Raw genomic sequence first — 17,713 nt, forward strand, 5'->3', positions numbered from 1 at the left:
ATATTAGGCCACACCCCCTTGATGTAGCCAATCCTCCAAGAGCTTGCAGTAGGCCCTGTAAGAAGAGCCCTGTAAGCTCCTGGAGGTTTGGCTACATCAGGAGTGTGTGGCCTAATATGCAGAGGAGTTCCTTCTACAAAAAAAGCCCTGTGTAAGCCTGTTTAAAACAAATAGATACTTTAAATTTCCCCCCTATATTTATATCCTGTTTTTCTCTAAGACCATTTGTTTGTTTTGTCTTATTCATATCCTGCCTTTCTCTCCAGGTCAGACCCAAAACAGTTTTCATTGTTGTTCTCTGCTTCATTTTATCCTCACAACAACTCTTGTGAGGTAAATTATGCTGAGAGTGCTGTGACTGGCCCAAGGTAGCTCAATGAGTTTCCATAGCAGAGTTGGGATTCCAACCTGGGTTTCCCAGATCCTAATTCAGCCATTAACTACTACACTACCATCCAGACGCTATCCAATCCAGACACCAGTTCTACTTCAATGTGTTCTCTGAATTGTATTCTGGGCTGGTGCTTTACCACTGGACATGCTCTGAGACTACCTGAGGTTCCTCCAAGGTACCTGAATCTCATAACTGATAACCAGAATGGTCCAGGCTAGCTCCATCTCGTTAGATCCTGGAAGCTAAGCAGGGTCAGCCCTGGCTAAGTAGTTGGATGGGAGACCACCAAGGAGGTGCTAGGTTTTTACACAGAGGCTGCCAATAGCAAACCACCTGTGACCGTCTCTTGCCTTGAAAATTTTATTAGGAAACTGTAAGTTGGCCATGTCTTGAGGCTTTTTCTTTCACCAACTCTACTGCAATAGCAGCTACTCTGCAGCCACTGTTGGGTTCAACTTCCATCCTTCAAAAATGGTAGTGAAAGAAACCTACTCCCTCAAAACACTGGGGCATTCTGAAACAATTTCAAGAAGCCATACTAGGAATTTTTTAGAGAAGCCAAGTGTCGCATCTATAGCCAGAAATTTTGAGGGGAGTGGGGCCTTAGAAGTTCATCATTTGGGAAATCTAATGCAGAACAGCCAAAACATAAATAGAAGGTGTATGATACGTTTAAAGTTATTCACACATATTCAGGGCTTTTTTGAGCAGGAACATGGCTGGCTTGGCATCAGGGGTGTGGCCTAATATGCAAATACGTTCCTGATGGGCTTTTTCTAAAAGAAAAGCCCTGCACATATTAAATATTAAAACAATTAATTTACAGCATTTAGAAATAAGAGTCTAGCAGGGCTTTTTTTGAACAGGAATGCAATTCTGTTTGGCTTGGCATCAGGGGGTGTGGCCTGATATGCAAATGTTCCTGCTGCACTTTTCATACAAAAAAGCACTATGCGAAACAATGGTGACATTGGGGTGTGTGTGGCCTAATATGCAAATGAGTTCCTGCTGGGCTTCTCCACAAAAAGCCCTGTGTGAAACAATGGTGACACCAGGGGGCATGGCCTGATATGCAAATGAGTTCCTGCTGGACTTTTACTACAAAAAAAGCCCTGTGTGAAACAATGGTGACATCAGGGGGCATGGCCTAATATGAAAATGAATCTCTGCAGCCACTATTGGGTTCAGCTTCGATCCTTTAAAAATACTCCACTTGTGCCAGAACAGATGGCCCTATTACCAGTTACACTTCTCTGCTCACAGACCTGGAGAACAACAGACCAATGCTGCATTACTCACCTGAAAGGCAAACCTTAGAGATAGCAGAAAAGGGTCATTGACCAGGTAGACAAGCTCAGCTTATTTGAATACCTTCCAAACATTTGTCAGCTGCTGGAATGTTTTTCAGGCAGAAAACAACCCGCTGATATCATAGTGGATTCTGGAAAGGTGAAGTTCCTAGACTGTAGTTGGTAAGAAGGGGGCGGGGACTGGGGAGCTCTCAGTAATTTCAGGTTTTGAAGGACTGGTCTTGAAGTTCTAGGCAATACCTCAGCTATTCCATTCTAGCAAAACAGCCGTTCATCCATTCTAGCCCCCCTTCAGAACCTAAAAACACAGGAAAGAAATAACATTTTTTCCCTCCTATTGGGATAGGTCCTCAAATCTTTGGCTTGGCGGGAAACGTCCAGACCAGAACCTCCAAACCATAGCACATAGCGATATATATTAACTCAGATTGTACATTTTCATTTGGTGCTATTTACAGAACGAAACGATTCAAACAGCGATATGCAGAGGAGTTGATTTACTTCGTTTTATTCCGTATGTCATTTTCCCCCAACGGGGACCCAACACCACTTATGTCATTTCCTCCATTTTATCCTCACAACAACCCTGTGAGGTAGGTTGGGCTGAGAGTCTGTGACTGGCCCAAAGTCACCTATGGAAGAATCACAAACACAACCCTGAGCTCTTCTGGAGGAAAACAAACAAACAGAGATTAAACATTTAATCTTGGCCAGATATTGCTTAAGACAAGCAGCCCTCTCCATTCTCTCCAATATTGACCTTCAAATACAACTGGTGCATTTTTAACCTGACATAGATGGGCCAGGCTAACTTATCAGGTCTTAAAAGGTAAACAGGGTCAGCCCTGTTAGTACTTGGATAGGAGGCCCCCAAGGAAGTCCAGAGTTGCTGTGCAGAGGAGGTTATAGCAAACCACCTCTGATTGTCTCTTGCCTTGAAAACCCCACAGGGTCACCCTATAGGGTAGCAGCTCCAACTCGACAGCTCTTTGCCTCACCATTTCCTTCCTTGCCTCAGCTTTTCAAGGTGCGGCAAATCCCTCTGCCACGTTCCTCCCCTCACTTTTTGATTCATGGAAGTTCCTGTTTTCTTCTACCAGGATAGCAGAAACCACTAAGGTTATTAAACGTTTGCCTAAAATATAAAGCATGGTTTGCAGCCACATTTGTAAATGTGAGCATTGGGCAGCACCAGGGCTTTTGGGGGAGAAAGCCCAGCAGGAACTCATTTTCATTTTAGGCCACACCCCCTGGTGTCACAATTCTTTCACACGGGGCTTTTTTGTAGAAAAAGCCTAGCAGGGACTCATTTGCATATTAGGCCACATCCCCTGATGCCAAGCCAGCCTGAATTGCATTCTTGTGTGTTCCTGCTAAAAAAAAAAAGCCCTGAACAGCACATTCATGTGATTGGCTGCAAGCTGCGGTGGCCAGCTCTGGGTTGGGAAGTACCTAGGGCGTTTTTTGAGCAGGAACACACAGGAACGCAGTTCCGACTGGCTTGGTGTCAAGGGTGTGGCCTAATATGCAAATGATTTACTTCTGGGCTTTTTCTACAAAAATCCCTGTGTGAAACAATAGTGATGTTGGGGGTGTGGCTTAATATGCAAATGAATTCCTGCTGGGCTTTTTCTACAAAAAAAGCCCTGGAAATACCTGTAGATTTTGGGGGTGAAGCCTAAGGAGAATAGGGTTGGGGAAGGAGGAGGTTCTTAAACAGAGTATAATGCCGCAGAGTCTGCCTTCCAAAGTGGACATTTTCTCTGAGGGAACCAGTCTCTGTCACCTGGGGATCATTGTAATCTGAGAAGATCTCCAGCCACCACCTGGAAGTTGGCAGCCCTCTTGCAAGCTTGTGTTGGGCATGCATTGCATGGCAAAGGTTGGGTTTGTTTCTGAGTAATGTACAAAATGGCCAGGAAATGTTGTTCATCGGTGCTAAATATTTATGTATACATACATATGTGCGTTGTTGCAACTGATTTACGGAGACCTCAAGCAAAGGGCTTTCAGAGCAAGCGAGAAGCAGAAGTGGTTTGCCATTGCCTTCCTCTGCAGAGTCTTGCTTGGTGGTCTCTCTTCCAAGTGCCGACCCTGCTTAGCTTCCATCCTAGTACCAGCCCTGCTTAGTTTAGACTTATGGTGACCCCAGCAAGGGGCTTTCAAGGCAAGTGAGGTGGTTTGCCATTGCTTTCCTCTGCAGAGCCTTCCTTGGTGGTCTCCCTTCCAAGTCACAACCCTGCTTAGGTTCTGAGATCTGATGAGATCAGGCTGTACCATGCCCTCCTCTGCTATATATTTATACTTATAAAAAGGTAAAGGTGCAAGCACCAGTCATTTCCAACTCTGGGGTGATGTTGCATCACAACATTTTCACAGCAAACTTTTTACAGGGTGGTTTGCCATTGCCTTCCCCAGTCATCTACACTCCCCGGCCCGCCCCCCCAGAAAGCTGGATACTCATTTTACTGACCTCGGAAGGATGAAAGGCTGAGTCAACCTTAAGCTGGCTACCTGAATCCAGCTGATTGAACTCAGGTAGTGAAGCAGAGAACTTCAACCAGTATTGCAGCTTTACCACTCTGCGCCACGGGGCTGCTCTATTTATACTTATACATACTATATAAAATTGAATGTTGCTTTATGTGGAAAACTGCTGTAAAATGAAAAGTAAAATATAAACTTCTTAAGTCTGTAATAACTAATGTGAAATGGTGCATTTTATCTTGGAGGGAGGGAATACAGCATGATTTCACCAATGAGAATTGGTGTACAGCTGTACAAAGACTCTGTAAAGCTGTACAAAGACTCTGTATGCTCTGACCCACGGACATCACGCAGCAGAAAATTGTTGCCAGGAACAATAATACTCGACCGCCTGTTTCCGTTAACCAGTTATGAGGGCTGATAGAACTGGACACCCTCTGAAACTGATGGGCATTCGATTTGAAACAAGCCAAGAGATCAATCCTAAGAAGTCTGCTCAGGATCCTGCCCAGGTCTGTTCAATGAGGCTTACTTACAGGAAAGTATTCTTAGGATTGCCCTGAAAACAAAAGTACTCTTCTTCCCCCTGCCTCACAACACATAATTATCTCTCTGCCGCAGGATGTTGTGGCAGCTGCCAGCTTAGATGCCATCTTGGGGTGTGGAATTGTGTATGAAATGCATCCGGACGCCTACGCAGAGAAGTCATAATGCCTGCCCTAAGAATGAGCATTTTGCTACTGTGCTCGGGACTCCCAAAATGCCCATCTGGATGACAGCTGGGGTAACTAACACTGGGGAAGGATTTCTCCATTGCAAATCCCCACGGAGGGGGAGTGGTTTCGAATCTCTATAGTACTCTGGGAGAGCCAGTTTGGCATAGTGGTTAAGTGTGTGGACTCTTATCTAGGAGAACCCGGTATGATTCCCCACTCCTCCACTTGCAGCTGCTGGAATGGCCTTGGGTCAGCCCTAGCTATCGCAGGAGTTGTCCTTGAAAGGGCAGCTTCTGGGAGAACTCTCTCAGCCCCACCGACCTCACAGGGTGTCTGTTGTGGGGGAAGAAGACAGAGGAGATTGTAAGCCACTCTGAGACTCTGATTCAGAATGAAGGGTGGGGTATAAATCTACGGTCGTCTTCTTCTACTACTACTCTGTTGAGTGTCAGATTGGCCCCTCAGTGTCTGGAGTGATCGTCAGGTTTCATCTACACCATGTTATCTTTCCCATCCTTATAACAGTGAAGAGGAAGCACTAATTTACAGTGCAATCCTATGTAGTGGTTTTGACTACAGTCAAAACACTCTGAAACCAATGGGCATAGACTGGCACAAGTCTGCGCAGCATTGCGCTGTGTTATATAGGAAAATGGAGAAGTGTGCTACTGCAAATGTGTGTAAAGTGCTGTCCAGTCGAAGCCGACTTCTGGTGATACCATGCACTTTCCAAGGATGAGACGTTCAGAGAATGTTTCCCATTCCCTGTCTCTGCACAGCAACCCTGGACTTCCTTGGTGGTCTCCCATCCAAATCCTGACCAGTAGGGTCGGCACCAGAGTTCCTGACACTTTAGGCCCTGCCCCCACCCCAGGCAGACCCCAGAAGGCAAGGGTGGGGTGGGGTGGGGGCTTGTGCAAGGGTGGGATCGGATGGTGGCCTGTGCCAAAGGTGGGCTCTGAGGAAGAACAAGAAGAAGATATTGGATTTATATCCTGCCCGATACTCCGAATCTCAGAGTCTCAATCTCCTTTACCTCCCCTCCCACAACAGACACCCTTTGAGGTGGGTGGGGCCAAGAGAGCTCTTAAAGCAGCTGCCCTTTCAAGGACAACTCTTTCAAGAGCTATGGCTGACTCAAGGCCATTCCAGCAGCTGCAAGTGGAGGAGTGGGGAAAACAAATCCGGTTTTCCCAGATAAAGAGTCCGTGCCATTAACCATTACACCAAACTGGCACACACCAGGAGCGCACACACTGCTGCCCACCTCGGCGCTCTCACCTTCCTGAGTCTGCGCAGACCCGGGAAGGTGAGAGCGGCAGGGCAGCGTGTGCTCTCCTCAGAGTCTGTCTTCCCCAAGGGAAAGTGAGCTCAGAGGAGAGCACACACTGACATGCTGCCCTGCCACTCTCGCCTTCCCTGGTCTGTGGTGGGGTGTGGGGAGGGGGTGCCTGGAGAAGCCCCTGTAGGCCAGGTGGTGCCCTGGGCAGCTGCCTACCTTGCCTACTTTGGGGAGGGACGGTGGCTCAGTGGTAGAGCATCTGCTTGGGAAGCAGAAGGTCCCAGGTTCAATCCCTGGCATCTCCAAAAAAGGGTCCAGGCAAAGAGGTGTGAAAAACCTCAGCTTGAGACCCTGGAGAGCCGCTGCCAGTCTGAGAAGACAATACTGACTTTGATGGACCAAAGGTCTGATTCAGTATAAGGCAGCTTCATATGTTCATATGTACTCCTATGCATTGACCCTTCTGACCAGGACTTACTCTGCTTGGGTTGTCTGATGAGATCAGGCTAGCCTGGACTATCCAGTCAGGGACAGACATTAAGAACATAAGAGAAGCCATGTTGGATCAGGCCAACGGCCCATCAAGTCCAACACGGCCCATCAAGTCCAACACTCTGTTATAAGGATGGGAAACTGTTCCCTGTCTTGCCTGGCAACTGAGGATGTATATCATTTACACAATTGGAAAGACCAAGTGCTTAACAAAGGTACTTTTGAATTAATTAATATTTTGATTGCAGCCGCTAGAATGACAATAGCTGCAAATTGGGTAAGCTCTTCTTTATTAGATCAATGGTTTCATAGGCTGTGGGAATTGTTCGTTCGGAATAAAATTGCATGCGATTCTTTTGATTTTTCGATTGAGCAATATGAACATGGCGTGGTAGCTGTCTGGTTTCTTCTGGTAAAGTATTTAACTGAATATGACATTGTGCCTAACAATTCATTCTACAACAAGCTGATCTATTTTTGGTCTGTATTTAATTCTTTTTTTTTTTGTCCTTGCTTACTGTGATTTTCATATGTCAGATTTGATGTATGCTAAATTGTTGGCATTTTGTGATGATCTTGTGCAAAGGATAAATAAACATTGTCAAAAAAAAGAGAAAGAAATTGAGGAAGAATTAAGCCCTCAGATGGGCTGCAGATGTCTTTTTTTAAGCCCCCAAATGTTCAGCTCCACCTCCATTTGACAGCCATTAAACTCCTGATGCCCAATACAAATATTTCCCTTCCCGGGATATATTTCAAGCAACAAACTACTACAAGAGCAGAGAGAAAGAAGGCTTTGAAAGGAGGTCCTTTATCAGCATCTCCCTGCTTCCTAAGATTTCCAGCTTGTCCAGAAGCAAAACAAAAACTGATAGGGACTCCTCTGGTACCTTTTAAAACTGCGGCCAGATAGGCAGGAGTGAGCCAATGTATCTTGTGCAATCGGGAGATAAACATTATCACCTGCTAATCGCTACAGATCAAAGCACTTTGAAAAGGCCCCCAAACCAGTTTGCCAGGCCGGACCCACTAGGAGGAATGTTGGCTGCTAATCTGAGGCCCTTTCAATGATGCCTCTAGTTGTGAGTAATCAAGCCAGCCCATAGTTTGTAGCTTTTTGGCCCTATATTATATGGTGTGACAAAGGAGCCAACTCCTCCTCCCCCCCCCCCCCAAAAAAAAAAGGATTAGCACCCTTTATTCTTGTCACCAGATTGGACAGAATGTTGGCAACTGGATTTGAGAGGTATGCAAATCAATGTCCTGTCCCTTATCACAGCCTGCGTTTGAAGTGCAAATGAGGCAGGTGGCATGTGACGGTTCCAGTTCTAAAGAAACGACATGGCCAAGCATGTTTGCAAACACTTCAACTTTATTATTTTACCAAAATGGCATCACCAAAAATGTTTATAATATAACAAAGAACAAGAAATGGAGCTGTTTGAGAACAGCAGTACACAAACATTGCGTGCACATCATCGAAAAGATGCCCTGAAAGAGCTCTTTTGCTGTAAACTGTGTCCCTGACAAACACAAAAGTTTAGCAGAGCAATATCCCCTGCATCGCGACATTAAACAATGGAAAGGAGGGGGGAAAGCCTTTTATAAATCAAAAAAGTAGAAATATAAATAAATATTATACCATAGACTTGAAATGACACTTCATTAATGTATGAATATTTGCTTCCACCAAAACACCAACCTTATCCAGAATGTGGCTTATGTAATGGATAAAAGCCATGATAGCCATTCAGATTTGAAATGGTACTTCAATAGTCAAAAAAATCGTTTATGAACCAAGAGGAAGTGGACCAAACTCATGAAATGATTTTTAAATCTGACTCCTGCAAGCAAGGCAGTACAACATGGGAGGGATCAAAGAAAAACACGCCTGCTTTGTGTTCAAGTCATTATTGAAGAAATTTTGCAATTGGCCGTTGTAGATTTTCTGGGCTATGTGGCCGTGGTCTTGGCATTGTGAGACCTGACGTTTCATCAGCAACTGTGACCGGCATCCTCAGAGGTGTAACCCAGAAAAGTGGAGTTCAGAACTCCACTTTTCTGGGTTACACCTCTGAGGATGCCGGTCACAGTTGCTGACGAAACATCAAGTCTCACAATGCCAAGACCACGGCCACACAGCCCAGAAAATCTACAACAGCCAATGAACTCTGGCCGTGAAAGCCTTCGACAACAAATTTTGAAATTCATTTGGCAGCCAGTTCAGATAAGGTTTAATTAAGGCCAAGTATACATTTCATTCAATTGTCAGCCAGTTTCTAATTCACAGAATGTACATTAAGACAGCCACAATGTAATTTTTGATATCTGTCCGATGGCAATCCAAATCCAGGGACTGGGCAGTTCATTCTGGATGCCAAAAATGTGATACGCATCTAGACTAAATAGTTTTTATAGGTCCAATCTTAACAAATCAATTCTCTGCAAATCATCCTCCACTCCTGGATCTACAAGAGATCCCTGTCAACTTCTGATCTTACATGGATCTCTTGAATAGGGCAAAGATCTGTTTTCAAATTGCCCTCTGATAAAGTACCTGTAACAGTTAATCCTACAGACATGTGGTGGTTCTTTTTTCTTAGGAACTATTTAAAAAGTATTTTTCTTTTGAAGTTTATAATTTCCTCTTTTAATTGGCTGTTCCATTCTAAAGCTTATTATGTTCAAGCACTTCTAACACTGTAAGGAAATCTGTCACCTTCTACACACCAAGAACAGTAACTTTAAGTTGGTGCCTTTTATTTCTGCAATGCTAAGAATTTTGACCCTTTCACTTTTACTCAAAGGGCTTTCTGATGCAGCCCTTTCTGCATAGTTCGAACAGTTACCTGTATTATTAGCTTTGGTTCACAATTCCAAAGTTATTAATTACAGCTTCAACAACAGTAACAACAACATATAACTCCTACCCATAGGGCATACCCAGGGATGTCTAAATTGAAGCTGTACCAGCCTCATCTTCATCATTCATCATTTTTGCAATTTGCTTTCTAATGAATTCATCTACTGACATATAACACCTTCAACAAATAAAGAACCTCTCAAGGAAAACATTCCCAGTTTACTAAGTCTGGGACTCCAAACTCTGGAAAAATGAGAACTGCAAAGAACTGGGGAACTAACTTAGACTGTATATCAAAGTCCACAGTTTACAAGATATCGTAGTCCTTCATTGTGCATGAAATCCCATTAACTTTATCAGCACAGCATAACAGCTGAGCAGATGAATTCCAGAACTACAGAAATCAGAATGCCAAACTCGGGGATAGATCGCCACTCCCAGATTTTTCCATCGCCCCTCACAGTTCAACATCACTGGTGGTAATCTGTAAATCCCGACGATTTCTTCTTGGTGTTTCCTTCGCAACAGCTTCCAGATGCATCACCTGAAGCAATCAATATTACAGCAGCCTTGCTTGGAAACCAGGCCAAATTTTGCAAGACACATTCTGTCTCCCCTGGTCTCACGGAAGCCTCAGTATGACTCCAGCCATGCACACATCATTTCTTCCGAAACACTCTTTCGACCTTTTGCTTTTACTCCAAACATTCTTGAGCCCCTGGGCAGAAGAGCTTTGCGATCAGGTTCAGAATCCTCTGATGAAGGTTCAGTTTGTCCCCGATCTTGCGTAGCTGCAAAGCACATTCCGCCACCGTCTCGGACTCTGAAAGAAAGAAAAAAAGCAGAATTGCTCACCTGTTCTGATTATGGCTGTATAACTGTAACATTCCACTCTGAATCCTGCACTGCAGAGACGTTAACCGCAGCCTGAAATGCTTCACATTGTTGTATACCCTGACACAGAGTACGTCCTCATATGCTTCTGTGGGCTGGGTGGCAATCTAATAAATGCATTCGACTGTCCTGCCTAGGGAAAGCCGTAGGAAAGACCTTCAGGCACGCAGAATGCACATCAGAGTCCCTGCCAAAGTTTTATTTTAACCAGGATGTGCATAAGAAACAGAGAGATTGTAAAATGCCATGCTATTTTCTTCCTTGGATGATAACAGTGAAATATGAATTCTGAACTACCTTAGGAACATTTGAACACCTTAAGCTGAAAGTATCCGAAGATAACTGGTGAAAGGTTTTTGAGACCTACTATTGCCAGCAGGACAATATATATAACAAAACAATATATATATATATAACAAAATAATGTACCGATAAATCCCCTCCCCCACTCAAAACTAAACTGATTATATCATACTGACAAATACATATGAGGGAAATATGGCCATAATAAAACAGGTTTCAAGCACCAGTTTTGGAAATGCACAGTAGTTTGGAGAATTTCAAAACTGCATAAAGGCATGACTCTCTGTACTGTAGTAAAATTGTTACTTGGAATTGTGAACTCAAAAGCCTAGGAGCTGGTTCCTGTGCTTCCCCTTCCATGGCTCTGTGGTAGGATGTCTGCTTTGCATGCAGGAGGTCGAACCTGGGACCTGGCATCTCTTGTTTGAAAGCATCAGAAGAAGAGGAGGAGGTTGGATTTATACCCTGTCCTTCACTCAAGAGTCTCAGAGTGGCTTACAATCTCCTTTAGAGAACAGCTCTGAAAGAACTTGTGACTGACCCAAGGTCGCACACCAGCAGCAGCATGTGGAGGAGTGGGGAATCAAACCCGGTTCTCCCAGATTAGAGTCCATGCTCTTAACCACTACACCAAACTGGCTCCATCAATTAACATCAATTAGCAGGGGATACTATAGCCCTCTCCCGAGACACTGGAGAGCTGCTACCAATCAGAGTAGACCATTCTGGCCTTTGTAGACCAATAGCCCCAATAGTCAGGAGATAGAAATGAACATAAGAAGAGCCCTGCTGGATCAGACCAGTGGTCCATCCAGTTCAGCATCCTGTCACACACCATGGTCAACTGGTTCCTCTGGAGGGCCAACAACAGAGCATAGAGACTGAGGTCTTCATAAGAGCTTTAGAAAAGCCCTGCTGGATCAGACCAGTGTTCTCTCTAGTCCTGCATCCTGTCTCACACAGTGGCCAACCAGTTTCTCTGGAGGGCCAACAACAGAGCATAGAGACTGAGGTCTTCATAAGAGCTTTAGAAGAGCCCTGCTGGATCAGACCAGTGTTCTCTCTAGTCCTGCATTCTGTCTCACACAGTGGCCAACCAGTTTCTCTGGAGGGCCAACAACAGAGCATAGAGACTGAGGTCTTCATAAGAGCTTTAGAAGAGCCCTGCTGGATCAGACCAGTGTTCCCTCTAGTCCAGCATCCTGTCTCACGCAGTGGCCAACCAGTTTCTCTGGAGGGCCAACAACAGAGCATAGAGACTGAGGTCTTCATAAGAGCTTTAGAAGAGCCCTGCTGGATCAGACCAGTGTTCTCTCTAGTCCTGCATCCTGTCTCACACAGTGGCCAACCAGTTTCTCTGGAGGGCCAACAACAGCGCATAGAGACTGAGGTCTTCATAAGAGCTTTAGAAGAGCTCTGCTGGTTCAGACCAGTGTTCCCTCTAGTCCAGCATCCTGTCTCACGCAGTGGCCACCCAACAGAGCATAAAGGCTGAGGTCTTCATAAGGGCTTGAGAAGAGCCCTGCTGGATCAGACCAGTGGTCCATCTAGTCCAGCATCCTGTCACACACAATGGCCAACCAGTTCCTCTAGAGGGCCAACAACAGGGTATAGAGGCCAAGGTCTCCCTAAGAACATAAGAGGAGCCCTGCTGGATCAGACCAGTGGTCCATCCAGTTTAGCATCCTGTCTCACACAGTGGCCTACCAGTTCCTCTGGAAAGCCAACAACACGGCATAGTTGTAGGAAACAGAAGATAGTGCATAAAGAATTAAATCTTAGCATGCTGTTGCCCCCTCATGCCTCTAATCTATCCAAGATCCTGTTGAAGTTCATACCTGAATAACTTGGGAGCCTAACATAGGTTCTAAAGCTTTGGTCTTCAACTCGTGGGTCATGAATGGCAACAGAGCTGTGACTGGACGTAAGGTGGGTTGCATCTGTAATACCATGACCAGGAGAAAGAAGGACAGAGGATTACTTATTTCACTGAATTATTTATACATCTGCCTTAGCAACTCTGGACTTCCTTGGTGATCGCCCATCCAAGTTCTAACCATGGTCGAACCTGCTTAGCTTCTGAGATCTGATGAGATAAAGACTAGCCTGGGCCATCCATGAGATTTACAGCTTTTATATCCAGGTCAAGAGGTGGGAGGGGTGTCAGAAAGAAGGGCCAGCTGGAGTCAGGATGTAAAAGCACAACACCAGTGGACCTTCATCCTATCAGTATCTGATAAAGTGAGCTTTGATTCACAAAAGCTTATACCTGGAGAATTTTGTTGGTCTTTAAGGTGCCGTGGGACTCAAATTTTGAACTAAAACATATACAACTGGTATTTCCAGTGAGGGGGACAGGTAGCTGAAGATGACAAGGCCGTATCTCTGACTGGCAGCAATTCTCCACGGTCTCAGGCTGAGATCTTTCACATCACCTACAGGTGGTGCTGGAAGGTGCTGCCAAGCCGCTATGGAGTTTTCAAGGCAGAAGACAAACGAGGGGTCGTTTGCCATCCCACCTTGCCTCTGCACAGCAACTTCCCTAGTGGTGTTGCATTTTATAGCTAACTGGGGCAGGGGTCCCCAACCCCTGGGCTGTGGACCAATACTGGTCCATGGCCTGTTAGCAACCGGGCCATGAGTTGTATAATTATTTCATTATATATTACAATGTAATAATGATGATAATAATAATAATACATTGGATTTAAATCCTGCCCTACACTCGGAATTCCAGATTCTCAGAGCAGCTCACCATCTCCTCTACCTTCCCCCCCCCCCCCGCAACAAAAGACACTCTTGTGAGATAGGTGGGGCTGAGAGAGCTCTCATAGAAGCTGACCCAGGGCCATTCCAGCAGCTAAATGTGGAGGAGTGGGGAATCAAACCTGGTTCTCCCAAGTAAGAGTCTGCACACTTAACCACTACACCGAACTAATAGAAACAAAGTGCACAGTTGTATCATCCCGAAACTATTCCCCCCCCACACACACGGAAAAACTGTCTTCCACAAAACCGGTCCTTGGTGCAAAAAAGGTTGTGGACCGCTGAACTAGGGCCCACCCGGCTTCGCTTCCCAGATCCGACGAGTTCAAGCCAGGCAGGGACTCATCACTTCCTGCCACCCTGATCCTTCTTCTCTGAAAATGCCCGGGGTTGAACCCGGGACCTTCTGCCTGCCAAGCAGACGCGCTGCCACTGAGCCACCATCACTCTCCCCTCCCTACAACCTCCTCCCCCCCCCCCCGTCCGTGTTTCAGGTCAAGGCGCGATCGCGAGCTACTCACTGGTGCCGGGGGTGGGAAGGGCCAGCCTGGCGCCGCGGTGGCCTCCACGGTCGGGGGTACCCGAGGGCGCCGCGTTGGGTTTGCGCATGGTTTTGCTGGGCATCATTGCGAGAAGGGAGCGCGGGGCTCCAGCAGCCGGTTTCTCTGCGAGGAGGCCTCGGATAGCAGCAGCCAGCCGGAGACGAGGCAAAAGCCCGCGCAGCCGGCGTGTGTATTTCTCCGTCTACCGCCTTCCCGCGAGTGCCAGTTTCGTCCGGCCGCGCAGAGCGAAGTTCAGAAGCCGAGGGGTTTTCCAGTGACGTCATAGAGCCCAGGCGGGGAATCTCCGCCCCCTTTTCGGCGAGCCCCTCCTCCCGCAGCCAATCAGAGGCCGGGGCGCCCGGGCAGGCGGGGACGAGGGAGCAGCGGCTGCTGGGCGTGTTGGAGCCCGTCCCGGGGCAGGAGGAGGCGCGCTGGGGCGATCCGGCGGGGGCTGAAGGAGCCGGAGGCTGGTGCTGGCGGCGGGGCCTGAAAGGTCGGCAGGGGGCCACTTGGTTTCCCCGCCCCCTGGAGGGCTGCGCCACGTGGGCGGTTTGGACGGCGCTGGGCCGCGAGAAAACAAAACCCGCCCCGCCGGCTGAAAAGGAACCCGAAACTGGCTCACCGCAGCGGGGCGGGGAGAGGGAGAGGGAGAGAAAACTGGCTGCTAATGCCGGGCTCAGCAATTCGGAGCAGGAGGAGGGCGCGTGACAGGCGCTCGTGCCCGCCGCTGGTCACACTCGCGCACAGAGACCTTTTGGCAAATGGAAACTGACTGAAGCCTGGGTTGAAGATTAAGCATGGGGCCGTTGGGATCCAGGCCAGCAGCCTTTCTCTGTCTGCTGAGAACTTGCACGAGCTTCCGTTCCATTAAGAACATAAGAGAAGCCGTGTTGGATCAGGTCAATGGCCCATCCAGTCCAACACTCTGTGTCACACAGTGGCCAAAGAACCCCAGATGCCACCGGGAGGGGCCAGAAGCCCTCCCACTGTTGCCTCCTGCGCCATGGAAGCTCACTGGGTGATCTTGCACCAAACACATTCTTCCAGCCTAACCTACCTCACACGGTTGTTGTGAGGATAAAATGTAGGCAAAGAAAATTATGTAAACCTCTTTGGATTGCTGTTGGAGAGAAAAAGCAGGGTACAGATGAGTTAAACACACACACACACATGTAAGGATGTTCACATTTTACAATACCACACTATATATCACATACCTCATGCCTTTTTTCTACAAAAAAGCCCATCAGGAACTCATTTGAATATTAGGCCACACCCCCTGCTGTCACCATTGTTTCACACTGCTTTTTTGTAGAAAAAGCCCAGTAGGAACTTATTAGGCCACACCCTCTGAAACCAACCCAGTCGGAACCACGTTTCTGTGCATTCCTGCCTAAAGGCTTTATGATTGGAAGTGTGTGAACCAACTTTTACATCAGATGATACATGAATTTTATCAGCATTTCTTCAGCTCTGCTTTGGCTGTCCTGCATGGGCTTATTAAATTGTTATGCAAATTTTTTTCCTAAATTCTGTCCTTTCCTGAATTTCAAAGTTATAATATCCAATCTCTAGTACAACAAATGACATTGTACCAACCAAATAGATATGGCTTGGAGGAAAATTTAGGGTGGAATATTCTGAGGGAGGGGCTGTGGCTCAATGGCAGAGCATATGCTTATCATGCAGAAGGTCCCGGGTTCAGTCCCTGACATCCCCAGCAGAAATCAGGCAATGTGTGCTATGAAAGACTTCTTCCTGAGACCTTGGAGAGCCAATGTTGGTCTGAGTAGACAATATTGACTTCAGTGAACAAACGGTCTGATTTAGTAGACCATTCATGTGTGTTCACTGCTCAAGGACTTCTTAGTCTTAGCTAAACGCTTCTTCCGAGGATGGCTCCTTTTGTTCAAAAGGGGAGGGATCAGCAGCAGCAGAGGGCCCTGCCAGGACCACTGGGCACTGGCAGCTGCTCCCCCTGGAGGGTATGCTGATGTAGGGCTGCAAAGTCTGTGTTAGAAAATACTTGGGGGTGGATCTGGAAGAGGGTGGGGTTTGGGGAGGGGAGGGGCCTCAGCATGGTCCAATGCCATGGAGTCCACCCTTCCAAGCAGCCATTTTCTCCAGGGGAGCTGATCTCTGCCAGCTGGAGATCAGTTGTAAAAGCGGGAGATCTCCAGGCCCCACCTGGAGGCTGGCAACCCTGTGATGCCAGCCCTGACTGACAGCACTGAACACTTGGAGTTCGAAGGGACTGCGGACCCTCCTTCCCAAACTGTGGTGCCGCATCTCTAATGAAGTATGCAGTGCAGCCATAGGATTTGGTGCTTCATTCACAACTGGGTGTCCAGCTTTCCACTGGCACATACCTGGCTCGTTAGACAACCTGTACCCAGCTTGTCTGCAGCAGAATAACCATATAAGGCAAAGTGACAGAGAAAGGATTTGCCTTTAGGGCTCCATGCCAGGAAAGCTCACAGATCTCAATTAATGCTTCCTACTGAAGAGAGAGGCGATCATATTTTTTGTATGCTGGAAAAATGCTATAAATTCTAATATTCATTGGGAACAGGGATTTTTTTTAATAGTAGGAACTCCTTTGCGTATTAGGCTACACCCTCCCCCCCACTCCGATGTAGCCAATCCTCCAAGACCTTACAGGGCTCTCAGTGCAGGGCCTACTATAAGCTCTTGGAGGATTGGCTACATCAGAGCGTGTAACCCAATATGCAAAGGAGTCCCTGCTACAAAAAAGCCCTGATTGGGAATCTTTAAGATCTTTGTTTTTATAACAGCACTTTGCAAAGGTTACAGGTATTTTCTGGACGCTGATTTTCTTTCTAAGGTGCTTTCACACTGCCTGGTTCAGCTTTCTTTGAACACCTGTCTGTAGAGAAGTTACAGTTCTCAAATTCACATTGTCACAGAGAGCCAGTTTGGTGTAGTGGTTAAGTGTTTGGACTCTTATCTGGGAGAACCGGGTTTGATTCCCCACTCCTCCACTTGCACCTGCTGGGATGGCCTTGGGTCAGCCATAGCTCTGGCAGAGGTTGTCCTTGAAAGCGCAGCTGCTGGGAGAGCCCTCTCCAGCCCCACTCACCTCACAGGGTGTCTGTTGTGGGGAAGGAAGATAAAGGAGATTGTGAGCCACTCTGAGACTGAGATTCGGAGTGGAGGGCGGAATATAAATCCAATATCATCATCGTCTAAATAAAATTAGAGTCCAGTGGCACCTTTAAGACCAATAAAGTTTTATTCAAGGTACACACACGAAAGCCCATACCTTGAATAAAATTTTGTTGGTCTTAAAGGTGCCACTGGACTCTAACTTTACCCTATTGCTTCAGACCAACATGATTACCTGTCTGAATCTGTCGCCGATCTGAACACTCTACAGTTACAGCGATGAACTCATTTTCCTGAAAGGCCACTTGTAAAGGGATGGAAAGCCACTGGGGCCTGCCTGTTGCCTGCTTCTACTGGCACACAGGCCCAGTGGTAATTGGTAAAGCATTTGTTGGGCATGCAGAAGGTCTCAGGTTCAGTCCCCGGCATCTCCAGTTAAAAGGACCAGGCAGTAGATGACATGACTGACTGGAGACCCTACCTGAGAGCTTGGAGAATGGCTGGCTGAGTAGACAATACTGCAGGGCTTTTTTGTAGA

General features: G+C 46.8%; 1 protein-coding gene across 1 annotated transcript; it reads right to left on the reverse strand.

Annotated features, from left to right (window-relative positions):
* Positions 1–10,227: 10,227 nt before the first annotated feature.
* Positions 10,228–14,134, reverse strand: PMAIP1 (phorbol-12-myristate-13-acetate-induced protein 1). The gene is made up of 2 exons (XM_060236452.1): positions 14,089–14,134; positions 10,228–10,367 (listed from the first exon to the last, which is right to left on the reverse strand). Exons 1-2 carry the CDS (start codon positions 14,132–14,134, stop codon positions 10,240–10,242), a joined length of 174 nt encoding a protein of 57 aa, XP_060092435.1. The 3' UTR covers positions 10,228–10,239.
* Positions 14,135–17,713: the final 3,579 nt, after the last annotated feature.

The sequence above is a fragment of the Heteronotia binoei genome, chromosome 4 (genome assembly GCF_032191835.1).
Source record: "Heteronotia binoei isolate CCM8104 ecotype False Entrance Well chromosome 4, APGP_CSIRO_Hbin_v1, whole genome shotgun sequence".
NCBI lineage: Eukaryota > Metazoa > Chordata > Lepidosauria > Squamata > Gekkonidae > Heteronotia > Heteronotia binoei.